Genomic DNA, 26,199 nt, shown 5'->3' with positions numbered 1-26,199 from the left:
CAGAAATCAATTTTTAAGACTTCTGGACTTCAACTCCCAGAATTCAACTTTTAAGACTTCTGGACTTCAATTCCCAGAATTCAACTTTTAAGACTTTTGGACTTCAATTCCCAGAATTCAATTTTTAAGACTTCTGGACTTCAACTCCCAGAATTCAACTTTAAAAACGTCTGGACTTCAACTCCCGGAATTTAACTTTTAAGACTTCAACTCCCAGAATTCAACTTTTAAGACTTCTGGACTTCAACTCCCAGAATTCAACTTTTAAGACTTCTGGACTTCAATTCCCATGAATTCTGGGAGTTGAAGTCCCCAAGTGGCCAAGTTTGGAGACCTCTGAAACAGATCATTAGGAGAACACAAGATGGCTTCAGGCGTTCTTGATATCCGTCTTATTGCACAGAGCCTGGAGAGATTTCTATTGCTTTCTACCTTTATAACCTTAAAAAGATGACACAGGATTATCTGTCGCAGGCAACCGTGACCCGTCAAAACCACGTTCCACAAAAGCGCGGTCGAAGAAATCGCGTATGTGACGTCATCACAACGCGACGAAAAAGATCGAAAAATTGAAATAAAAATTAAATTACAGCAAGCCAATTCACATAAAGGTAAGCATTAGGTTAAGGGTTAGGGTTAGAGCGTTAGCGTTACGTTTAGCGTTAGGTTAAGGGTTAGCGTTAGGTTTTTCGTTAGGTTAAGGGTTAGGTTTAGGGTTAGGTTTGGGGGGGTTAGGGTAAGGTTTTCGCTTAATTTTTACATTTTTCGATCTTTTTCGTCGCGATGTGATGACGTCACATACGCGCTTTCGTCGACCGCGATTTTGCCGTCCGCGGTTTTGTGGTGGAACCGCAGGCAACATTCAGAGTTCCCCAGGATACGACGTGTCTGCGTGAAGGGTAACAGTTCCAAACAAAAGTCCTTTCCACAAATTCAAGGATTTATTTCAACCGTGGGTTTTCCATTTTTGGAGCTCAACTCCCAGCATTCTTAACTGCTGGTCATGCAGGCTAGCAATTCTGGCAGCTGTACAGGTAGTCCTTGCTATACGACCACAATTAAGTTCACCGTTCCCGTTGCTAAGCAAGAAAGTTGTTAAGTGAGTTTTGCCCCATTTTACAACTGTTCTTGCCATGAGAAAGTGAATCGAATATTGCAGAGGCTGTTAGTATCACGGCTATGAACCAGTAACAGTTATACAATACAATAGCAGAGTTGGAAGGGACCTTGGAGGTCTTCTAGTCCAACCCCCTGCCTAGGCAGGAAACCCTATACTGTTTCAGACAAATGGCTATCCAACATCTTCTTAAAAACCTCCAGTGATGGAGCATTTACAACTTCTGGAGGCAACTTCTGTTCCTTTGATTAATTGTTCTTAACTGTCAGGAAATTTCTCCTCCGTTCTAAGTTGCTTCTCTCCTTGATTAGTTTCCACCCATTGCTTCTTGTTCTACCCTCAGATGCTTTGGAGAATAGTTTGACTCCCTCTTCTTTGGGGCAACCCCTGAGATAGTGGAAGATGCTATCATGTCTCCCCTAGTCCTTCTTTCTATTAAACTAGACCTACCCAGTTAGTTAGTAACCAGTTAGTTAGTAACATGTCAATTAGTAACACAGCTATGCCTTCCCTATGGATTGTGTTGGTCAGAACAACAAAATTGTAATTGATTTTGTAGTTAAAGGGCATCACATGACTCCCCAGGACACTGCGACCGTCATAAATATGAGTCAGTTGTGAAGCATCCGAATGTAAATCACGTGACCATGGGGACGTTGCAACGGTTGTAAGTGTGAAAAATGGTCACAAGTCCCTTTTTCAGGTGCTGTTATAACCTTGAACAGTCACTAACGGAACTGTTGCAAGTCGAGGACCTGTAGTTAAGCTCATCACAGTCATTAAGTGAATCTGCCTTCCCCACTGACTTTGCTTGTGTCTAAATTTTGATCACATTATACTACGGGGATACTGTGACGGTCGTAAGTGTGAAAACCCATCTGAAGTCACTTTTTTTGGCACCGTTGTAACTTCAAATAGCCACTAAACGAATGATTGTAAGTCAAGGACTATCTATTGTCCAACATGCTTAGAAGACACCAGATTGGGGAAAGCTGCTTTTGCATGTCCTGCACTACATCAGAAATAGTGTTCAACTTACGACCGCAATTGAGCCCAAAATTTCAGTTGCTAATTGAAACGATTACTAAGTGAGTTTTGCCCCTTTTTACGACTTTTCTTGCCACTGTTGTTAAGTGAATCACAGCAGTTGCTGAACAAGTCAAACTGTTGTTCAATGAATCCGGCTTCCCCATCGAATTGGCTTGTCAGGAGGTCGAAAAAAAGTCATAAATACGAGTCAATTGCCCCTTTATCCTTGAAAAGTGGGGGTGGGGGGGGGGAAAGAAGGCAAAAACAGAAAAGAAAATATTAAATATATTATATATTCAAGAGCAAGATATAAAGGGGGAAAAACATAGGATAGATTAGCAAAGGTAAGGAAATAAGAAATGATACTAAATTATATTTGGGTTTGCGGAAATACCATCCCAAGGAAGCATAAACTGAGATTTGAAAGAGGCACCTATAACAACGGAAAAAGAAAGGGAGAGCAGAGGAGAGGAAGAGGAGGGAAGGAAGGAAGAGGAAAGGAGAGGAGGGTGGAAGGGAGAGAAAGAGAAGGAGAGAGGGTAGGAAGGGGAAGAGGAAGAGTAGGGGAGAGGTAAGGGAAGAAGGAAGGGGAAGGAGAGGAGGGTGGAAGGGAGAGAAAGAGAAGGAGAGAGGGTAGGAAGGGGAAGAGGAAGAGTAGGGGAGAGGTAAGGGAGGAAGGAAGGGGAAGGAGAGGAGGGTGGAAGGGAGAGAAAGAGAAGGAGAGAGGGTAGGAAGGGGAAGAGGAAGAGTAGGAGTAGGGGAGAGATAAGGGAAGAAGAAGGAGAGGAGGAAGGAAGAAAGTAGAGAAGGGAGAAAAGAAAGGGAAAAGAAGGTGGTGTTACAACAGGCGGAAGGGATGGTAAATAAAACAACCTAAACTGTGTATTATAATAACCTATGAAATGGAATAACAAATGTATAAGAATGGTAAATGTAAAGAATAATAATAATTATGTGAATGTATTCGTACAATGGTATGCAAGAGAATAAAAAATATTTTTTTTTGTAAATAAATGAGCGTCAATTGCCCACCGTCTGAATTTTGATTACACGACTCTACAATGGTCGCAAGGGTGAAAAAATTGGTCAGGGGTTGCTTTTTTTCAGCGCCGTTGCAACGCTGAATGGTCGCTAAGCAAACCGCCGTAAGCCGAGGCCTACCTGTACAGCTTTCCAAACGGAATTTACAAACTTCTTGATCTCAAGGCTTCTTCCTGACTTCACTGCGTATAACAAGCCTTTTTAATTACAACCGGCCCTACCCCCCCCCCGCCCCCACAATGGGGTGTGGCGTGCCCCAATGCGCATTCACACAAGCACCCAAATCCTGGGGAGAAAAAGAGAAGCAGCAGACGAAACACACCTCTAAGCCCAGCCACCTACTTGTGTGCATCGGGTGTGACGGGGTCTTGTGCATTCTCTGGCGAGACGTTTTGGTTCATATCAATTTCCCCCAAGTTGTCCCGATGGTTAGACCTGGGTTTTGAGAAGAGAGAGAGAGAGAGAGAAGGGTGGAGGGTGTGCGTAGGGAAGGAAGGAAGAAAGGAAAGGAAAGGCCTTTGACTCCCCACCGTGTTCCTCTTCACGACAAGGTGAGCCCATGGGGCGTGGACACCCAAACACCGGCACCTGGAGGTGATTCAGCCTTACCTGACTGTTTGGGCCACTGCATGTGGCCCAGACGTCTTGGCACGCCTGTTGGAGCTAGAGAGGGAACAGGGAGCTCGCTCATAGTTTGCACTAACGCCATGGCCCCCGTGTCAGGCCTGCAGCCGTCTTTTCCTATGGGTCTTTGGCCTGCCACACTTTCTATTCTTCCACTACGCATTTTCTATGGTGGGAAACTGGGAGGGGGGACTGTAGGGAGTGAGATGCTATGTAGCCATAACAACATTCTTTCTAGAAAGCCAAGGTCATCCTTTGTCTCTGCACCTCTGCACCTGACCGGAACTGGATGGGTGGAAGCTGCCAGCGTGGCAGTGGGAGACCATGGGATGGACTTGTGGGTGTGGGGGCAAGAACTTTCAGCTGGGTGGGGGAAACCGGGAAGCTTTCAGATTTGGGATTTCCCAGAGGTGCCAACATGGCTCTCTTCATCAATTGGAACTTTGAGGAATCCTTTGCCTCGGATTCTGATTTACTTTTGGATGCTATTTGGAAGGCTGACACCCGGTTTGCATGGACATTTGTCTGCCCGAGGGCAAAGCTGTGGGGCATTCTCTAGGGAAGAGCTGAGCTCTGATGGGGTTCCCGAGTTGGGGACTGAAAGGGCTGCGGGGAAAACGCCCAGAGAGCCTCAAGGACTCCAGAGTACTCCTCCTCTACTCCACTCTTCACACCCTCCTCCAATCTAGCACCGATGATGCTATCTAGATGGGTCATGAAACGTCTGAAAACATCCAAGCTCAGTGGGTACCAAGAACCTCACAGTCCACCTTCTCCTCTCCCCTCTTTTCCACTCTGCACAGCCTCCTCCCTTCTAGCACTGATGATGATACCTAGATGGGTCATGAAATGTTTGCAAGGAAACACCCTCGCTCAGGAGACATTTTAACACCGAGTTACCAACAATTCTCCTTTTTTCAGAAGCCTAACTTTATCGGACAGAGCAATCCAGCACACAAGGTATCATCACCTATTCTATATCTGGTGGCGCAATGGCTAGAATGCAGCATTGCAGGCTAACTCTGCCATCTGCCAGAAGTTCAATCCTCACCAGCTGAAAGGGGGTGTCCTTCCAAAGGGGGTGAAATGGGAGGACCCAGATTGTTGGGAGCAAGAGGCTGACTCTGTAAACCTCTTAGAGAGGGCTGGAAAGCACTGGGAAGCAGTATACAAGTCTTCCTTCCTTCCGAGTCGTGGTGGTGCAGTGGCTAAAATGTATCATTGCAAGCTAACTCTGCCCACTGCCAGGAGTTCACTCCTGACTGGCTCAAGGTTGACTCAGCCTTCCCTCCGTCCGAGGTCAGTAAAATGAGGAGCCAGATGTTTGGGGGCAAAATGCTGACTCTGTAAACCACTTAGAGGGCTGTAAAGCACTGTGAAGCGGCATATAAATCTAAGGGCTAATGCTCTAACCCGCTCTCTTATCTATCCTCTCTCTCTCTCTCTCTCCATCATCTTTCTCTCTGTCTCTCTCTCATCTATATCCATCCATTCAACTCTCTATCTATCATCACCTATTCTATATCTGTTGAGGCAATGGTTAGAATGCAGTATTGCAGGCAAGCTCTGCCGACTGTCAAGAGTTCAATTCCGATGGGCTCAAGGTCGACTAAGCCTTCCCTCCTTCTGAGGTGGGTAAAATGAGGACCCAGATAGTTGGGGGGCAAGATGCAAATAATGCCATCATTGTAAACCGCCTAGAAAAGGCTGTAAAGCACCGTGGGGCGGCATCTACCGTACGTCTAAGTGCCAGTGTTATCCCAGAGACCTACATTTTCTGCTTCTTTAAAGGAGGGGGTTCCTGCTTTTTGGCCAAGGTGGTGGCGACCTTCTGTGCGTGGCTTTTGGCCATAATCCGACGCTGGGCACTCTTTCGCCGGGCCGAAAGCTTCTTGGCCACCCTAAAAGGGGGGAAAGAAAAACAGCCCTTGAGCAAAAGAAGGAGGGAGGGAGGGAGGGAGGAGGAGAGTGTCAAGCCTGCAGCCTTCTTTTCTTTTGGGTCTTTGGCCTCCCACACTTTCTATTCTTCTACTATGCATTTTCTATGGTTGGAAAATGGGAGTGGGGGATTGTAGGGAGTTAGATGATATGCAGCCATAACAACATTCTTTCTAGAAAGCCAAGGTCATCCTTTGTCTCTGCACCTCTGCACCTGACCGGAACTGGATGGGTGGATTTATTTTGGGGTGCTATTTGGAACCCTGACAGACAGAGAGGCTGGACGTTGCATTTCGACTATGCCAGGATGTGGAGCCCCTTGTTGTGGCCCACCAGCAGCCAGCAGATCTGGCAGCAGATTCGGACAGTGAGGAGGTTGGGGAGGAACCTGGGCCAGTCCTGGAGTCTGGGGAGGGCTCTGTGTCAGAGGCAGAGAGGGGGCCAGGGCCATCTGACAGTGATCAGCTGCCTTCAGAGGCAGACATCAGTGAGGCGGACGAACAGCTGGAGCCTGTTCCCAGTGTGCGCATGCGCAGACCTGCCAGATGAAGGGAACAGCTAAAGAACAGGGGTCAACTTGGGAGTAAGGCCACAGGTGGACAATGAATGGCCCTTCCCAGAGGGAATAAAAGAGGAGCGAAAGGGGAGTGGAGTTTGCAGGAGGCCATTAGTTCATTCCTGCATTCTTGCCAAGTATTGGGGTGTCTGAAAGATATCGGCCTGGCCATCCTCCAAGCCTGATAAAGGTCAGTAATTGGGAACTATCTTGGAAGACTGTGGGAGAGGAAAGACTTGGCTGGAGAGGAATTCACTGTCAATTAAATAAAAGGGGTTTATCAGGACGAGGACGAGGCTTCGTGATGCTGGGGAAGCCTCAGTCGGAACAACCCCTTCAAATCCCACCAGCCATTCTCGCAAGGCAAAGGAGACAGTTCAGCATTTCTAGATACAGAAGCCGGACAATCTCAAGCCCTTTGGAGGACAATGTGCTGGACAAACAGGATTGGTCATTCTTTCCATACTGATAGGACAGGTGGTCCTCTATTTACAACCACAATTGAGCCCAAAATTTGTGTCGCTGAGCAAAATAGTTCTTAAGGGAGTTTGGTTCCATTTTATGACCTTTATTGCCCAAATTATTAAGTTGTGGGTGCTTCATCACTTGAGTTTTTTTAAAGAAGAGACTGGACACAGAGACTTGGCTGAAATGCTATAAGAGCTCCTGCTTGATCAGGGGGTTGGACCAGATGACCTCCAAGGTCCCTTCTGACTCTGTCATTCCGTCTAACAAAAAGAGAGGCTGGGAAGACATAATAGAAGTCTTCCAATATTTGAGGTGCTGCCATAAAGAATTGGGGGGGGGGGGGGTTGTCACCCTATTCTCCAAAGCGACAGAAGGCAGGACAAGAAACAATGGGTGGAAACTAATCAGGGAAAGAAGCAACCTGGAACTAAGGAGAAACTTCCTAAAAGTGAGGACAATTAACCAGTGGAACTGCTTGCCACCAGGAATTGTAAGTGCTCCATCACTAGAAGTTTTCAAGAAGAGAAACTTGTCCAGAAAAATGTAAGGTCTCCTGTTTGAGCAGGGGGATGGACTAGAAGACCTCCAAGGCCCCTTCTAACTCTTGTTATTCTGTTAGAGGCAGTTCTGGAGCCCAAAAGCTGAATGAACATCCCCACTCCCGAAGAAGGGAAGGCTCTATCCGGGGCTGCATTCAAGAAGAAGCAGAGTCTTACCGTCCTGGAGGTGGTGCGTTCTCTTGCCTGGTTGAGTGCCACTCCTCCATCGAACGAACCACGTTGGCTGGGCCTTCGTTGGCTAGCTCCATCTCTTGATTCCCATTCTCCTTGTCATCTAAAGGTAAGGAGACATAGAGGATATTTCTCAGGCAAGAGATCAAAGCAAAGAGATGGAACCAAGCATGGTCCTCGCCAGGACTCTTAACCTCCTGGGGAAGAACGGAATTATACTTTGGAAGAGACCTACGTGAACATTTGGGGTGATCTTTCGTAGCCTGCTCTCCTCACACCAAAGAGGAGATATCAGCATCTCGAGATGGTGGCCTCAAGAGAGGACGAGACAGAAGCCCTTCTGAACTCTCCATGTGGGAGACCCGGCATTTTAAGGTCCAAGAGACACACCCCCAGAGGCCAAGTGCCCACAATTTGCCGTACCCAAGTTAAAACGGCTTACGGGGAACTCTGGGACGCGGCCCGGAGAAGGGGATGGTGCCTCAGCTCCCAAGGGATGCCTTGAGAGCCCATTAATGATGTTGGTGGGATTAAGAACACCAACAAAGGCTGGGTGGGCTTTCAGCCCTGAAAGTTGATTGGTTGGGTCTCAAGGAAGCATCTCACCTGATTTCATCATGGGCGAGACCACAGCCCAGGGAAGGTTAGGCTTTGATGACAATGCTTTACGCAGGATGCCCGACGTCCCCATCTCTGCTCTTGGGGTCATCAAGGCGGCAGATCGGACAGCTGCAAAAATAGTTACGATCCTAGGGTCCTCCACTCCGCGAGGGGAGGAGACCACCAGCCACCAACCATCAAGCACTGGGCCCAGTCTAAAGAGCCGGTTTGATTTAGCAGTTAAGGCATCAAACTACAGACTGGGAGACGGGGAGTTCTAGTCCTATCGTAAGTACGAAAACTGGCTGGGTGACTTTGGGCCAATCACCAGGTGACGGTGAGTTTTAATTCTGCTTAGGCATAAAACCCAGCTGGCCACTCACTGGGAGACGGGGAGTTCTAGTCCTATCGTAAGCACAAAAATTGTGGGTGACTGTGGGCCAATCACCAGGAGACAGTGGCTTCTAGTTCCTCTTAGGCATAAAACCCAGCTGGACATTCACTGGGAGACAGGGAGTTCTAGTCCCACTATAAGCAGGAAAACTGGCTGGGTAACTTTCAGCCAATCACCAGGAGATGATGAATTCTAGTTCTGCCTTAAGCGTGAAAGCCAGGGAGAGGGCTTTAAGCCAATCACCAGGAGACAATGAGTTCTAGTTCTGCTTAGGCATGAACCCCAGCTGGCCATTCTCTGGGACACAGAGTTTTAGTCCTACTGTAAGCACAAAAAGTGGCCGGGTGGCTTTGGGCCAATCACCAGGAGATGGTGAGTTCTAGTTCTCCCTTAACTATGAAAGCCATCTAGAGCAGTGGTTCTTAACATGGGCGATATCGCACCCCAGGGGGCGATTTTGTTTTTCAGGGGGACGATGGAACGAAAAGGGGCGACACCGGGGCAAAGGAACGGAAGGGGGGGCTTATGGGGGCGATGGAGTGAGAAGTTTTGGGGACACTTTTGAGACTTTTTTCGTACAGTGAACCGCTGTATATCTGTCGTACAAAAACATCAGATCGCTCGCTATTAGTGGATTGAACTGTGTTTTAAAATGTTCCTCCAGCTAGTTTCAGTACAGAACGCCGTACATATGTGAATACGCATCGCTCATCTTCATGCGCGCTGTGCAGCGGCCTCTATCACTCTACCCATACAGTGGAGCGCCATTGGCCAGAATGGGCAGTGATGGAGGGGCGAGCGCTTCTTTCGAAACATCGCATGCTGAGTTGCTGTCCCCTGTGATGTCCGCTGTAATGTCAACGTAACTGTTGAAACTAGGTTTATCGACGTCCACGTGTGTTTTATAGGGTTCCAGTGCAGTCGAAAATTTAATTTGCAGTTGGTGCCTTTCATTTCGAAGACCTCTCAACATGGCCCAGAAGAGGAAGTGTCGCCAATACTCAACGGCATACCTAAAATTGGGATTCATTCCATCTCCTTCCAACGTGCAGCTTCCGTTTTGTCTTCTCTGTGAAAAAACATTTTCAAATGAAGCGATGAAGCCTTCCCGACTGAAAGGCCATTTGGTAAGAATTCATTTGGATAAAGCCGACAAACCGCTATCGTTTTTCCAATCCTTGGAAGGCCAGGTTTGAGGGTCGCAGCACTGTTGAGAAGTTCTTTGGGGAATCGTCACTCAACGCCGACAAGGGGCTCATTTGTTCCTATGAAGTATCTTTGTTGATAGCAAAATGTGGCAAACCGCACACTATCGGAGAAACGCTGATTTTTAACCAGCAGTGAAACAGATTGTTGCCACCATGTTGGGGCCCAGCGCAAGCACTGTCATGCAATTCCTTTGAGCAATGACACCGTATCAAAAAGAATGGATGAAATGGCTGCTGAAGTGGAAGAAAGGCTTATGGACACCTTGAAAAGTACAGAATTCGTGATGCAGGCTGATGAGTCAACGAGTCGTGAAAATGAAGCCTTGTTATTGTCCGTTTCATCAAGGGAAATGAAGAGATCGGGGAAGAGCTGTTATTTGCTCCAAATTTAGCCACCGACACAAAAGGTTCTTCGATATTGAAAAAGGTTGAAGAGTTTTTTAATGGGAAAAACATCCCTTTGACAAACGTCGTGGCATGTGCAACCGACGGAGCTGCACCCATGGTTGGACGATATCGCGGATTTCAAGCTCATCTAAAATCGGTTGCACCTGGAGTTAGCAATAGCAGTAGACTTATATACCGCTTCATAGGCCTTTCAGGCCTCTCTAAGCGGTTTACAGAGAGTCAGCATATTGCCCCCAACAATCTGGGTCCTCATTTTACCCACCTCGGAAGGATGGAAGGCTGAGTCAACCCTGAGCCGGTGAGATTTGAACCGCTGACCTGCTAATCTAGCAGTAGCCTGCAGTGCTGCATTTAACCACTGCGCCACCTTGGCTCCTTGGAGTCACTCCTTGGCGCCACTCCTTGGAGTTATGACTGTCCATGGCCTCGTTCATAGATAGCAGCTTGTCTCAAAAAAATTGAGTGGCCGTTTGCACGAGTCTATACGTTACGTCATTAACGCTGTGAATAAAATTAAGTCGAATTCCTTGAACAACTGACTTTTTCACAAGCTTTGTGAAGAAAATGATGAGGAGTTTGAACGTCTCCTTTTGCACACCGAAGTAAGGTGGCTTTCAAAAGGAAAGTGTTTGCAGCCATTCCATGAACTTTTTGACACACTTGTCGAATTTCTTGAATCCCTTGATCCAAGTCTAAGCAGTTGTCTTAAACTTCAACGTCTGGATGTAGCTTATCTCGCTGATGTTTTTGGCAAGCTGAATTAAGTGAACGTAAAGCTGCAAGGAGATAAAATCAATTTTCTTAAAGCCAAAGGAGCAATCTGCTCATTTATTTCCAAATTGGACCTCCTTACAAGCAATATGAGTCGCCAGGAGCTGTATCGGTTCCCAAGCCTTGGTAATGAACGCCAACTCCAGGCAGAAGATTGGGACTTTTTTTGCTGCCACTTGAAGCAACTAAAAGAAGATACGGAAACCAGATTCTAGGATCTGATAAATCTGGAAGTGCCCACTTGGGTGCTAAATCCTTTCACAGCAGACTTTGCACAAGTTCATCCCAAACTGCAAGAGCCACTGACGAATCTGAAATAACCCCAATCACATTTTCAGAGTTGCGGCTACGAAGCCTTTTGGGTGAAAATGAGGAACACTTACCCAAAATTGTGGGAGGAAGTTAAGTTGCTTCTTTTAGCCTTTCCTTCCACTTACTTAGTGGAAACGCCATCCAAAAGATCCTTTCTAAGTCAAGGAACTTGTTGAAGATCACTGAGCGCGGCGATTTAAGAATGAAATTAACAAAAATGGTTCCAGACATCAAGAAATTGGGGTCAGCTCACCAAGCACAAGGCAGCCATTGATGTTCTCTTTTTTTGCTTTTTGTGTACATACATTTTCTTCGTTAATAATTGTCTCAGCTCTTATCGTTGTATTTGTGTTGCTTGTGTTGTGATTGAGAGGTTGTTTTGGGGGAAGGAGTTGATAATAACTTCCCCAATGGCTCAAGGGGGCGATTCTTTCAAAAAGGTTAAGAACCACTGATCTAGAGGACTTTAGGCCAAATTAGGAGTCAGTGAATTCTAGGGAGTTCTAGTCCCACCATAAGTAGGGAAAATGGCCAGGTGACTTTGGGCCAATCACCAAGAGACAGCGAGTTCTAGTCCTGCGTTAAGCATGAAAGCCAGGTAGGGAACTTTAGGCCAATCTCCAGGGGTCAGTGAGTTCTAGTTCCGCTTAGGCGTGAAACCCAACTGGCCACTGCTCTCTCTCAGCCCAACCCACCTTGCAGGGTTTGTTGTAGTACAGAAAATAGGAGGAGGAGGAGGGTGTGTTGGATATGTTCACTGCCTTGAGCGGTAAAAATAAGAAAGGTGGGAGATAAAGAGAGAAACAAGGGTGGAGCATCTCTCATAAAGCCCCCTGCCCTTCCCACCTATAAGGCTCAGGAAAGAGACCGGTAGTTAGTTTGGCCTCTTGGCAGATGGCACACCCTCCTCCTGGCCGTGAAGAGGGTACTCACCAAACCAGGCATCAATGTTAATGGACTGGTCATCATTCATATCTCTGAAGTCAAGGCCCATATCGGGAACATCATAAGAATACGTTTCCTGAGACATTTCAATCTCTTCCTCGGCTGGCACAGGCTGTGCCCAATTCTTCTGAAGTAAAAACCTGCAAAGGACAATAAAGGCCACGTTTAGAATTTGGAACAGAGCTGGAAGGGACCTTTGGAGGTCTTCTAGTCCAGCCCCCTGCTGAAGCAGAAGACCCTACACCACTTCAGACAAAGGGATGTCCAATCTCTTCTTTAAAACCCCAGTGATGGAGCACCCACAACTTCTGGTGGGAAGCTGTTCCACTGGTTAATTGTCCTCACTCTCAGGAAATTTCTCCCTAGTTCTAGGTTGCTTCTCTCCTTAATTAGTTTCCATCCGTTGCTTCTTGTCCTGCCTTATGGTGCTTTGGTAAATAAGTCGAGCCCCTCTTCTGCGTGGCAGCCCCTCAAATACTGGAATCCATTCCCAATCCTTATTTTGCCCAGTCTGGCCAAACCCAAATTCTGCAACTGTTATTCATATGTTTTAGTCTCCGGGACTTTAATCATCTTACTTCCGTGATGGTTAACCTGTGGCATGTGTGCCACAGGTGGCAGCGGAGCCCTCTCTGTGGGCATGCAAACCGTTGCCCCAGCTCACCTCCACCGTGCTTGCGCTCATGCCTCCCCCCAGCAGCTCATTTTTGGGTCTCTGCTGTGCATGCACGGGGGAGGGGTGCATAGAGGAGACATGTGTGCATGCGGGGGGGCGGGTCACGTGCATATGTGGGGGTAGGAGGGAATATGGTGGGTGCGGCGTGCCCCCCCCCCCGGGTGCCCCATTTTTGGTCCCAGGAGGCTGGAGAGAGTCCTGCTAGGCCCAAAATGGGGGATGGGGGGGGGGGTCATGCGTGCATGGGCAGGGGGAGCAGTCCATAAAGTGGAACCTGGGGGTTGTGTTTTTGGCGGGTGTGTTGTTTGGGTGTGTGTGTTGCAATTTGCCTCCATCACAATGAATCTTTCAATGCTGGCCAGATTCATTATGGGAGCCATTGAAACTCTTCTCATGCCCAAAGGCTGCTACTCCCAATTTATAAAACCCTGAATACAGGTATTCCTCGACTTACGACCCATCCGTTTAGTGACCGTTCAAAGTTAGAAGGGGACTGAAAAAGTGACTTACGGCCGTTTCCCACACTTACGACCGTTGCAGCATCCCGATGGCCACACGATTCAAAGTCAGACACTTGGCAACTGACTCATGCTTACGACGGTCACAGTGTCCCAGGGTCACGTGATCCCCTTTCGCGACCTTCTGACAAGCAAAGTCATTGGGGAAGCCAGATTCACTTAACCACCACGTGACTAACTTAACGACCGCAGTGATTGGCTTAAGAACTGCAGCAAGAAAGGTCGTAAAGCGAGGCCAAGCTCCCTCAGCCATTGCCTGGCTTAGCAATGGAAATTTGCAGCTCGGGAAGTGTAAAAAATGGTCCTTTTTCCAGTGCTGTACAGGAAGTCCTCAATTTACAACGGTTCAGTTAGTAACCATTCAAAGTTACAAGGTGAGTGAAAAGTCACCTATGACCATTTTTTTCACACTTAGGAGCGTTGCAGCCATCCCCAGGGTCATATAATCAAAATTCAGATGCTTGGCAACTGACTCATGTGGTTGCAGCGTCTTGGGCTCATGGAACAGTCTTTAAACTAACGGTCGTAAGTCAAGGACCAGCCATATCTGGCTCTTCTAAACCAGAAGCTAGAGATGGCATCAGATGCCGCCCAAGACAGTGGCGGCGAAAGCTTCCCAAAGTCACCCAGGTAGAAAGCATCGCTGCCATCTCTGGAGAAAGGCTTTTGAGTGCAAGCTTCCCTGCAGACAGCTGGGGCCGAGGGTGGCATTACCCGGGATTTATCTGCTTTTACTCAACTAGCATCTTTGACATGTGGGCACATTGCCCAGGTGTGTATTACCAGGCCGTTAGCAGGTGCCACTCTCATCCTTACACCCCGGCCTCCCCTCGCTGCAAAGGTGGACAATGGCCAACTTCAAGTGGGGAGCAACCCCCCCCCCACACACACACAAGCGTCGCTTGGCTGCAAAGGGGCAGAAGCCTTGGACCACAAGATGCCAACCTTCCCTCCCCTCCCCCTCACAAAAAATTGTGCGCCCCAAAGGAAGGGAAACATAGCGGAGCCTGAAGGAGACGAATGGAGGTTGACAGCCGGGGCCGGAATGAGATCCGTTCTTCACCACCACCCCCTGGGGAGGGGATCGCATTACTGTCAACACTCCTCCCTTTAAGAAAAATAAAATTGTAATCATAACTGCGTCATCGGCGTTCTTCTCGCCCACTCAGCTCAACAAGCGGAGCTGCCAAGGATGATGAGCAGGCATCGCATTTCAGCGGCGTTTGCCCCCTCCGCTCAAGCAACGTCTCCAGGGCGCCGCGCCTCGCTTGGCGACGGAGTGACAATGGCGGCTTTCTTTATGGAGAGCAAGAGGCAACAAGAGGTGGACTGCTGGGAGATCATGGAAGGCATCCCCCTCCGTGACCAGGTCATTTCCAGAGTGCTTTCAAACTGCTAGGTTGGCAGTAGCTGGGACACGTAACGGGAGTTCACTCCGTCACATGGCGCTGGGGATTCGAATTGCCGACTTTTCTGATCGACAAGCTCAGACCCTTAGCCACTGAGCCACCGCATCCCTTACCAGTCATGGCTGGCTTATGCTTAAAAATCCGGGCTAACTCTGCTTCTCTGGTGTGCCCGAAGGGGCATCGGAGCCATTTCTGGAATCGGGCGTTAGTCCAGAAGGGAAGATCAAAGCGGTGCCAGGATTTCCCAGGCTCCTTCGCTGCCCACCCCCCAGCCTGTCCTGGCTACAGATCCGTGTCTCCCTTCCCAGCAACCCAAAAATAAATGCCCCTGACATTGCATGCCCTGTAATTCGCACCCCCCTCTCCCCCAACAAGCTTTGAGCAACATCAGGTTAAAAATAGGTGTCAAAGGAAAAACAGAAACTTTTTGAACCTCCTGCAAACCCCAGCCAGCGAGTCCCTAAGATGACCCATCTTATAGGGCCAGGAACGGACGGGTAACTTTTTCTCCCGCTGGGAGAAGAGAAAAAAAATTCTCTGTTTCATTGCCACCATGCAGCCTGGCAAAATATTGGGTGGCTTTTTCTGAGCCAGGGAATTCTTTCAGGTGGCATCGGGCACTGCTGGCCCCAGATGAGGAAAGATAGACCAATTTAATAAAGTGCCGTTTCAATAAAGCAATAATACTTATATACCACTTCATAGTGCTTTCGAAGGAAGGAAGGAAGGAAGGAAGGAAGGAAGGAAGGAAGGAATAGCAATAGCACTTAGACTTATATACCGCTTCGCAATGCTTTCGAAGGAAGGAAGGATGGACGGAATAGCGCTTAGACCTATATACCACTTCATAGTGCTTTTAAAGGAAGGAAGGAGGGAGGGAAGGAAGGAATAGCAATAGCACTTACTTATATACTGCTTCATAGTGCTTTACAGCCCTCTCTAAGCGGTTTAGAGTCAGTCTCTTGCCCCCAACAATCTGGGTTCTCATTTTACCCACCTCGGAAGGCTGGAAGGCTGAGTCAACCTTGAGCCTGGTGAGAATCGAACTGCTGAATTGCAGGTAGCCGGCAGGCAGCAGAAGTAGCCTGCAGTACTGCACTCTAACTACTGGGGCACCGCGGATGGCGGATAAAGGAGAATATTTGTAGCTCAGGATTGAAATGGGGGTGCCTTGGGTGGTCTCTGAGCTTGGTTGTTTTCTGGTGGACATTTCGTGACCCAAACGGTGGGATTTGTTCAGCAGTCAGAAGTGTTTGATGAAAACTCTTAATTTCACAATAGGCTTACCCATAATTTCAGCTGGTACATCCCATTAAATAGAGCAATTCTAGCAGCCTGTCATACTGACAGATTACTAGCTATCAACAGGCACGTAGACATAAAGAAAATAGAGGAACCCTTTTTTGACTACATTTTCTTTATGTCTACGTGCCTGTTGATAGCTAGTAATCTGTCAGTATGACAGGCTGCTAGAAATTGCTTAGTTTGGAATGGGATGTACCAGCTGAAATTATGGGTAAGCCTATTGTGAAATTAAAGAGTTTTCATCAACACTTCTGACTGCTGAACAAATCCCACACTCTTCCAAGTACTGATGATGTTACCCAGTTTGGCTAAGGAAACATTTGCAAGACAAGAACCAGGTTCAGAGCGCATCAAGGTCCCCTGTCCTCCATTCTCCTCCTCAACTCCATTCCCTCCTAGCACTGATAATGTTACCTCGTTGGGTCACAAAACATCGGCAAGAAAAGGACCAACTTCAGAGAGCATCAAGGGCTCCTCCTCCTCCTTGCAAACTCCACTCCCTCCTACCTCCGATGTTGTTACCTAGCGGGGTAATGAAATGACTGTCACAAAACAAAACAATCTCAGAGAGCACCCAGGACCCCACAGTCCTCCTCCCACTCTCCACAAACCCTACTAGCACTGACTGATGATGTTACCTAGTTGGGTCACGAAGCATCGACAAGAATAGAACCAAGCCCAGGAAGCACCAAGGACCCCTCACAAGTTATTTCAATTAGCAATCTAACACTTTTCAATCAAGCCTGGTTCCCTTCCTGACAGGCCAGGCCGAATCCATCAATCAGCTCGACAGCCAGGATTTCAAATACCGCAGCCGAGTAGCTCTGCACGCAGCTGCCTCCTTTGGTGACTTGATGGTAATGTACAGTCCAATTTTCTTCCTACCTGTCACCCTCCAGAAGGCTTTATCAGTTGCATCCAGCATCTCTTCAACAACCACAACTGGTCTTTCTTGTTTTTTGTTTTGAAGAGGTTTCGCTTCCCATTCAAGAAGCTTCTTCAGCTCTGACTGGATGGAGGGGACGGATTTATATTCCTTGCAGACAGCTGGTCATTTCCATCCTTTTTAGAGGGTCTTTGAAGCACTTGGAGGTGCTTCATCTGTGTCCTCAGGATCACTTGAGTAGCGCTCCTGGTTCCTGTAGTTTGCAATTTTCCCCTCTGGAAATTCATTCCTATTCCCACGCTATTCAAAGGGTGTTCATCCCCAATTGCATAGCTAAAAGTCTGCAGAGATTACCCACTTCCTGTAACCCTTCTTCATAGGTTATTGTCTCATTCTTCAGATGTTTTGACTCTGGGATGTCTGGTTTGTGTTTTGATGACAACGCTGTACCAGTAAGCAGAGCCAGGATAAGCCAGGGGTCCATAAGCAAAGAGAAAAGGCCTTTGGCAATCTTGGAGCCTTTCCAAACCAAATTAGGACCAAGCCGGACGCTTAACCCTGGCTCCACAATACAGGTAATCTTCAACTTATGACCACAATTGAACACAGCGCGCTAGGCAGAGACTCTATGGCAAGGGGCGGGTTTTCCAGTCAGCTCCACAATGGATAGGGCTTTCGGTTAGGACAGGTAGAGGAAAAAGGATGCCACGCTAGGAGGAGACTCTATGGTGGGGGAACCGGACTTCCGGTTGGCTCCAGAATTGAATGGGGGGCTTCCGGTTAGGATCTTTGTGGCTCTTGGAGTGTTTTAAGGTTGCTGACCCTCGCCCTGGCCAAATGTAACCCCAGGGAGCAGTTTTGAAGGACTCCTCTCTCTCATACGCTAAGACATTGGCCACTGCATGCTTGGCACTGTTCCAAACCTGGGATCTCCCTTAAACCTCTCCTCTTTTGCACTACGTTGCCCATGATTCCTTGCCCATATACGTCTTGGAAATCTGCAATGCAACAGCGTGGCATGTATTGCAGTTCAGAGGAAGGCTGTATTCGCTCCGCTCCCTCTTTCTCCTCCTTCTTCGCGCCGTGTTGCAGCAAAGACCAATCATTCCGTAAAGAGGACCCTGCCTTTGGCTGCTTTGTGCAAGAATACAGCGGTGTTAAATGAGCAGCCACAAACTCTTGCCAATTTCTAAAGATATCGTTCCAGATTTCACAAGCCAAGGAAGGCCCCAAATTAAAATAAGTCTTGCAGTCCTTAAAAACTCATTGCAGTTCTTATTATGGCTGCTGCGGGAAATCAAGAGGAGAGAGTCCAAGTGTGTTATTTTACACACACAGACACTGTGGAGTTAGTGCAAATGAAGCATCCAGCTTTATCTAAATCCACTACAAAGGAAGAGTTAGATGTGCTGACAAATTGGGGTTAAAACACAAGGACTGATTTGGAATCACACATAAAGGAAGTCCTTGTCTAACAACAGTTCATTTAGTGGCCATTCAGGGTTACAACAGCACCAGAAAAAAGGACTTATGACCCTTTTCCCCACTAAGGACCGTTGCCGCATCCCGGTGATTCCCCCTTTTGGGACTTTCTGAGAAGCCATGTCAATGGGGAAACCAGATTGACTTAACCACCATGTGACCAGACTAGAGAACAGAACAACAGAACAGAACAGAACGGACGGTTGCAATGTTGTGCGGCCACGCGATCCCCTCTGCGATTTTCTGACAAGCAAAGTCAATGGGGAAATCGGATTCACTTAACAACCGTGTTACTAATTTATCAACTGCAGTGATTCACTTAACAACCGTCACAAAATGGGGCAAAAGCCACTTAACAAATGTCTCACTTGGTAACAGAAATGTGGGGCTCTGTTGTGGTCGTCAGTCAAGGACTATATCAGTGTTTCTCAACCATGGCAACTTGAAGATGTCTGGACTTCAACTCCCAGAATTCCCCAGCCAGCATTCGCTGGCTGGGGAATTCTGGGAGTTGAAGTCCAGACATCTTCAAGTTGCCATGGTTGAGAAACACTGGACTATATAGTGATACTAATAAATCAGCCATATTAAGGCTGAGTATCATTATCTGGTTCCCAAACGGGCTTCAGATATCAGTGAGTTCTCATTTTAGCCTAGCTGTGAACGACACAAAAAAACCAGCTGGCTGACTCTGGGCCAATCCCCAAGAGGCAGTGAATTCTGATCCCTTCTAGTACTGATGATGTTCTCTAGTTGGGTCATAAGATGTCTGGTCATGAAATATTTTCAAGAAAACAACCAAGTTCAGAGAGCGCCAAGGAGAATCCGAGCTATAAATATTCTTTTCCGGACCTTATTTAAAATTAGCAACCAGTAGTACTTCTACTCCTGTTAGGGAGGCAGAGAATTCAAAGGCCCCACCCATGCTTTTATCTAAAGTTGGCAGGCGGAGGGTACCTCCAGGGCAGCATCTCTGTTCAAAGGAAGGCTTCCCGGGTGCCTTTGCGAAGCCCTAAAGCAAAACCCTCAGCAAGGAGCCTTCTAATGCGCAAATTCAAACTCCAGGGCTCAAAGCCAATATAGCTAGTCCTTGACTTAAGACCGGTCATTTAGCAACCATTCAAAATTCCAACAGACCTATCAGAGGGGGGGGGGGGGCAGATGGAATACATTTTACCCAGATTCAAAAGTGTGCATTTTATGGTGGGTTCACCCAAAGCCAGTGCTTACTTCCAGTTCAGCAAAGCCGTGCCCATAGGAAACTGTTGGTTTGCTTAACAATTGTCACGTAAAGATTGCAGTGAGTTGCAACAATTTCAGTGAGTTGCAAGTAAGAAAGGTCATCAAATAATTTTAGGGTTGTCACAAGTTATGTGTCAGGCCTGCAGCCATCTTTTCTTTTGGATCTTTGGCCTGCCACACTTTCTATACAATATAATACAATACAATAGCAGAGTTGGAAGGGACCTTGGAGGTCTTCTAGTCCAACCCCCAGCGTAGGCAGGAAACCCTATACCGTTTCAGACAAATGGCTATCCAACATCTTCTTAAAGACTTCCAGTGTTGGGGCATTCACAACTTCTGGAGGCAACTTCTGTTCCACTGGTTAACTGTTCTCACTGTCAGGAAATTTCTCCTCAGTTCTAAGTTGCTTCTCTCCTTGATTAGTTTCCACCCATTGCTTCTTGTTCTACCCTCAGGTGCCTTGGAGAATAGCTTGACTCCCTCTTCTTTGTGGCATCCCCTGAGACATTGGAAGACTCCTATCATGTCTCCCCTAGTCCTTCTTTTCATTAAACTACACATATCTAGTTCCTGCAATTGTTCTTCATATGTTTTAGCCTCCAGTCCCCTAATCCTCTTTGTTGCTCTTCTCTGCACTCTTTCTAGAGTCTCCACATCTTTTCTACATCATGGTGACCAAAACTGAATGCAGAATTCCAAGTGCGGCTTTCCCAAGGCCTTGTAAAGTGGTATTAACACTTCACGTGATCTTGATTCTCTCCTTCTGTTTATGTAGCCTAGAATTATGTTGGCTTTTTTGGCAGCTGCTGCACACGGCTGGCTCCTATTTAAATGGCTGTCCACTAGGACTCCAAGATCCCTTTCACAGTTACTACTGTTGAGGAAGGCACCACCTATACTGTCCCTGTGCATTTCGTTTTTCTTGCCTAAATGTAGAACCTGACTCTTTTCACCATTGAATTTCATTCTATTATTCTACTACGCATTTTCTATTGTGGTAAAATGGGAGGACTCTGCCTTGGACTCTGATTTACTTTTGGATGCTATTTGTAACCCTGACATTATGACCGTAATATGTAGGTTCCATTACAGCCTTAAGGACTGCCTGCAATTTCATTTCAGTGTTTATCATTGGGTCCTTGGTGCTCCCTGAGTTGAGTTCTTCTCTGGCAGACATTTGATTACCTAACTAACATCATCAGTGCTGGAAGAGTGGGTGGAGTTTGCTGTTTATATACGAGTGGCTGGTTCTACCAGTGTTGGCGGAAGGGTTCTTGTGCTGTCTTGATTAGGCTGTTGTTTGATTATTTATCTGAGTTTAAAGTTCCTTGCTTGCCCACCAACACTGACATGGCAAAAGCCTTGTACTGTATATAAACAAGACAGGAAACCCCACTCCTTTGTAGAACGGATGATGTTACCTAGTTGGATCATGAAACAACCACCAATCGGGCTCTGTCGACCCTTGGGACTGGCGTCCCCTTGGTTATATCCAGCCGAAACAGCTTCCATGGATCGCCGTATCCATTCCTTTACAGTGGCGTCAAATTTCCATGGAAGTCGCCTATACCCACGATGGGTGAAGAGGCGTCAAGTACAAGTACAAGTACATGAAACAACTACAAGAAAACAGCCAAACTCGGAGAGCACCAAGGATTCCACAGTTCAACCTTGAGGTGCAAATATCCCTTTAGTTCTGGAGAAGATAGCGAGACACCTGCCAGCAAAAGAGATGCACTGTAAGGGGTGTGTGTGTGTGTGTGTGTGTGTAAAATGATGCAACCTATATTTCCATAAGGAATGGATCTAAAGTTACTTCCAGCCCGTCTACTGCCTATTTATTTTTAACAAAACAGTGAGAAGAAATAAATCAAAAGAAGGGGGCAATTTGGAATTGCCAAATGACCCAGGAGAGGCATCCCGGCCTGGTACCTTGAGGACAGATTTATAGGTTGCCATGGGAACATTCCGATAAGATATCAGGCTGTAAATTGAAGGCTAAATGTCCTAGGTCTTTATATTTCAACTTGATTTAAGGTGAAATTGATTCTGTTTTATCTGAAAACTGATTTTCTCCACAGGAGCAAACAACGGGCGCTGAAGGAAATAAAGATGCAATATTTATTTTTACATTTTCTGAATCCACTTTACAGGCTGCCCCCCATATTTGGATGGTAGACAAAATAATAAAACATGGGCAACGATTAAAGAAAAATTGAGGCCCTAAAAAAACCTCATCTCCATCATCCCTGGCATTTAACCCAATGTTTGGGGTTAGCATGTATTATATTATACTATACTTGCAATAACATTTATTCATTTGTTTAGTTTCTACAGCCATCCAATCTCAGTCAATGACTCTGGGCAGTTTACCATTCAAAACATATAATTAAAAATTAAAGAAAAACATTTTAAACAATTAGACACAAAGGTAGTTTTTTCATTCATTCATTCATTTATTATATTTATATATTCCCTGTGCCATCACTCTGCAGTGGGAATTAGGTAATTCCCACAGCAGTATATTAGGCCTAAATATATTTACTCATGTAGTAGACTGTATTATTATCCTTCTCATCTTCTCTACTACCTTTTTCCTATCTATGATTTATCACTCCTACCTTAGGATTAATGATGGTAACTATGATCTACGACCTATCACTTTGTTGTTGTATTTACTCTGAAGAGTAAGCACAGGAGAAAAATTCCTTCCATGTCCAATCATACCAATAAAAAAATCTATATCTAATTGGGAAAAAAACAATAAAATCTGTAGAAAACTTTAAGACATCTAAATTCAAGATACACAAGAACAAGATATATATTTTCTTCAGTGTTGCTTTAGTGAGTGAGATGCACATAAATTTAAGGAATAAAATAAAAATAAGAAGATAGAAACACAAAAAGATGTTTGTGTACCGTATATATGTTGCAATTGTGTGTGTGCATTGAGACAAATAACATGGGTTTTATTATTTGTTAACTAACATAGTTACTTGGTATTTTAATCTGGTTTATATTCTTTCTTTTAAAGTGATGTTCAAGAGTTATTAGTTTTTAAGTGGAGACTAGTTCCAGATAAGAAAAATTGGTTAGTACAAATTGGGGTCTGGCTTATTTCTTTCGTGAACCCTAAAATAACTTTCTTCTTACAATTTATTCCCCTTCAGGCGTTCATTTTAATAAACATACATGCTATTATCCGGTCCAATCAACTTTCCTCTTTCAGATTTCTTTGCTATGTTAACTATAAAAAGGGGATGTAAGCTAAAGGATGTAAAGGGTTGTAAATTGCTGATCCAGGTCAACAGAGGAATTATTGAATCTGTCACCTGCACCTCTATAACTGTCTGGTTTGGCTTTGCAACCCAACAAGACAGACACAGACTTCAGAGGAGAATCAGAATTGCAGAAAAAACAATTACTGCCAACCTGCCTTCCATTGAGGACTTGTAAAATATTTACAGACCCCTCGCATCCTGGATATAAATTGTTTCAACTCCTACCTCAAAACGACGCTATAGGGCACTGCACACCAAGACAACTAAACACAAGGACAGTTTTTTCCTGAACGCCATCACTCTGCTACACAAACAATTCCCTCAACACTGTCAAACTATTCACTAAGGCTGCATTACTATTAGTCTTCTCATGGTTCCTATCACCCATCTCCTCCCACTTATGACTGTAGGACTGTGTTGCTTGTATCCTTATTATTTATATTTATATTGTTTCCTGATTGCTTATTTATACCCTATAACTACCATTAAGTGTCCCTTATGATTCTTGACGAATGTATCTTGTCTTTTTATGTACCCTGGGAGCATCTGCACCAAAGACAAATTCCTTGTGTCTCCAATCACACTTGGCCAATAAAGAATCCTATTCCAAAGTTAGGGGTTTGGTCTTTAAATGAGGAATCCTTTTTCTGAATATTCAGATAAATTGTAATAAAATAATCTTCCTGTCTCGGTGTGTCTCATTGGAAAATACACGAGCCTGAAAAACCAGATTTGGCCACCAGTACACACACACACACACACACACACACACACACAAACAAACACACACTCTAGGGCAGTGTTTCTCAACCTTGGCAACTTGAAGATGTCTGGACTTCAACTCCCAGAATTCCCCAGCCAGCATTCGCATTCGCTGGCTGGGGAATTCTGGGAGTTGAAGTCCAGACATCTTCAAGTTGCCAAGGTTGAGAAACACTGCTCTAGGGAGAGCAGAAGCCTTTTATCTTTATTGTTTTTGACAATAAAAACAATAGGTTGTTTTGATGCTATTTTTAATTTCTCGATTGGATCAACACTCAGAGTGGTTGAGAGTCAGGCAGCAGGGATCTATTTATGTTTTTATTTACGTAGAGAATGGATAATATTCATAGATAAATGTACACTATGTAAAATATAATTTATATACTTACAAATTATACCAGATTATACTATTTATACTATTTTTACACAAATTACACTATTTGTTTATATTTACATAGAGAATGGATAATATTCATATGTAAATGTACACAATACAAAATATAATTTATATATTTACAAAGTATAGCAGAGACCCATTTAAGTTTTTATTTAGGTAGAGAATGGATAATATTCACACGTAAATTTACACAACGTAAAATATAGTTTATATATTTCCAAATTATAGCAGGGGCCTATTTATGTTTTTATTTACATAGAGAATGGATAATATTCACATGTAAATGTACACAATGTAAAATATAATTTATATACTTCCAAGTTACAGCAGGGGCCTATTTAAGTTTTTATTTACGTAGAGAATGGATAATAGTCATAGGTAAATGTACACAATGCAAAATATAATTTATTTATTTATTTATATATATATATATATATATATTATATATATATATATATATATATATATATATATATATATATATATATATATATAATTTATATATATTGCAAATTATAGCAGGGATCTATTTATGTTTATATTTATGTAGAGAATGGATAATATTCATAGATAAAATGTACACAATGCAAAATATAATTTATATACTTACAAATTATAGCAGGGACCTGTTTATGTTTTTATTTATGTAGAAAATGGATAATATTCATAGGTAAAAGTACACAATGTAAAATATAATTTATATACGGTCACTTTCACTGACTCTTTAGAGAGGACTCACCAACATTTTTAAAAGAACATTATAAAAAGAGTAAACAAAAACAAAAAACAAGCCACCCACAGGCCCTTCTTGGTGACCATGTTAGATAACATTATATAGCATCATAAAGGGTAACCAGCATTGTTGTAATGATGATCAATGATGGTTAGATCTAAAATAAATATATACCACGTTTTAAAAAATGACGTTATTGTGTAATATCATGCAATATATGTATGTAGGGGGTTTCCTCTTTCCACCACATCGAAGAGAGGCTGTCGAGGTGTCCCCCCCGCTTCCCCTCACGACCCCTCCCCACACAACCCTCAGGATGATGGGAGTTGTAGTCCAAGCCACCCGGAATTCGGCGCGCGGGGAGCACAGACACCCCCCCCTCTCCCTCAAACCTCCCCTCCCTCACCCCGGTTGACTCGCGGGACTGCCTGCCACTTGTTTTTGGACCGGGGGGTGGATGGGAGAGGAAAGGAGGGGTCGAAAAAAAAGGAGTGCGGACCGGGAGGAAAACTGCGTCCCCGTTTTCCTACACACCCGTTTCCCAATCCCGGCGTGACACCCCCCCCCCAAGAGGCCCCTTCCCCCCCCCAGACGAAGAGCCCCCCTCCCTCAAATAGACTTACCTCACTAGCGGGCATCCGAAAGGATCCTTGTAGTTTACCTCACGGCCCGCCGCCGTTAAAAGATTTCAAACCGCCGCCTCGTTTCCAAAGCGGCCAATCGCGGCTCGCCAGCCTGGCCTTCCCGGCAGCCGATTGGACGCGGAGTGCGTGAGGGGGGCGGGGAGACTCGCGCCTCCCATCCTGCCTTGCGCCCGCGCCCGCCGTGAGGGTTGCTGGGAGGGGTAGTCGGAGGAGGGGGAGGGAGGGGGTGGAGCCGGCCAGCTCAGCCAGCTGAGTGGGCGGGGCTTGGTCAGTTTGAAAGGAGAGAATCCATTTGCAGCTCAGGGTTGAAACGAGGGGTCCTTGGTGCTCTCTGGGTGGTTTTTCTTGCAGACGTTTTCATGACCTGACTAGGTAACAGCATCAGTGCTAGAAGAGAGGGGATGAGAGCAGGAAGAGGAGGAGGACTGTGGGGGTCCCTGGTGCCCTCTGAGCTTGGTGGTTTTCTTGCAGAAGTCTCATGACCCAACTAGGGAACATCACCAGTGCTAGAAGGAAGGGAGGGTTTATCTACTCTAAACAGTTTCAGCCTCTTGCCCCCAACAATCTGGGTCCTCCTTTTACCAACCTTGGAAGGAAAGAAGGCTGAGTCAACCAGGAACAAACTCCTGGCAGTGAGCAGAGTTAACCTGCAATATGATAGATAGGTAGGTAGGTAGGTAGGTAGGTAGGTAGGTAGGTAGGTAGGTAGGTAGGTAGGT

General features: G+C 45.7%; 1 protein-coding gene across 5 annotated transcripts in view; it reads right to left on the bottom strand.

Annotated features, from left to right (window-relative positions):
* TPX2 (TPX2 microtubule nucleation factor) overlaps positions 1–26,199 on the bottom strand; it is a 60,609-nt gene that overhangs the window by 20,353 nt on the left and 14,057 nt on the right. The window contains exons 1-6 of one of the 5 annotated variants that reach the window (XM_087720665.1): positions 25,460–25,591; positions 12,131–12,282; positions 8,111–8,233; positions 7,490–7,607; positions 5,584–5,712; positions 3,530–3,622 (exon numbers count right to left, since the gene is read on the bottom strand). In XM_087720665.1, coding sequence (XP_087576791.1) covers positions 3,530–3,622; positions 5,584–5,712; positions 7,490–7,607; positions 8,111–8,233; positions 12,131–12,227 — 560 coding nt within the window. In that variant the 5' untranslated portion in view covers positions 12,228–12,282; positions 25,460–25,591. Of the gene's footprint in view, positions 1–3,529; positions 3,623–5,583; positions 5,713–7,489; positions 7,608–8,110; positions 8,234–12,130; positions 12,283–14,474; positions 14,723–14,858; positions 14,955–25,459; positions 25,592–26,199 lie in introns of those variants that run through there. The other 4 variants (XM_087720667.1, XM_087720663.1, XM_087720664.1 and 1 more) reach the window with 4 other exon arrangements.

Source organism: Thamnophis sirtalis, unplaced genomic scaffold, assembly GCF_051295495.1.
Source record: "Thamnophis sirtalis isolate CommonGarterSnake01/CBP01778 unplaced genomic scaffold, rThaSir2_p1.2 scaffold_7, whole genome shotgun sequence".
NCBI lineage: Eukaryota > Metazoa > Chordata > Lepidosauria > Squamata > Natricidae > Thamnophis > Thamnophis sirtalis.
The sequence above is the reverse complement of the archived record's forward strand: the minus strand, read 5'-3'. Positions and strand labels throughout refer to the sequence as shown.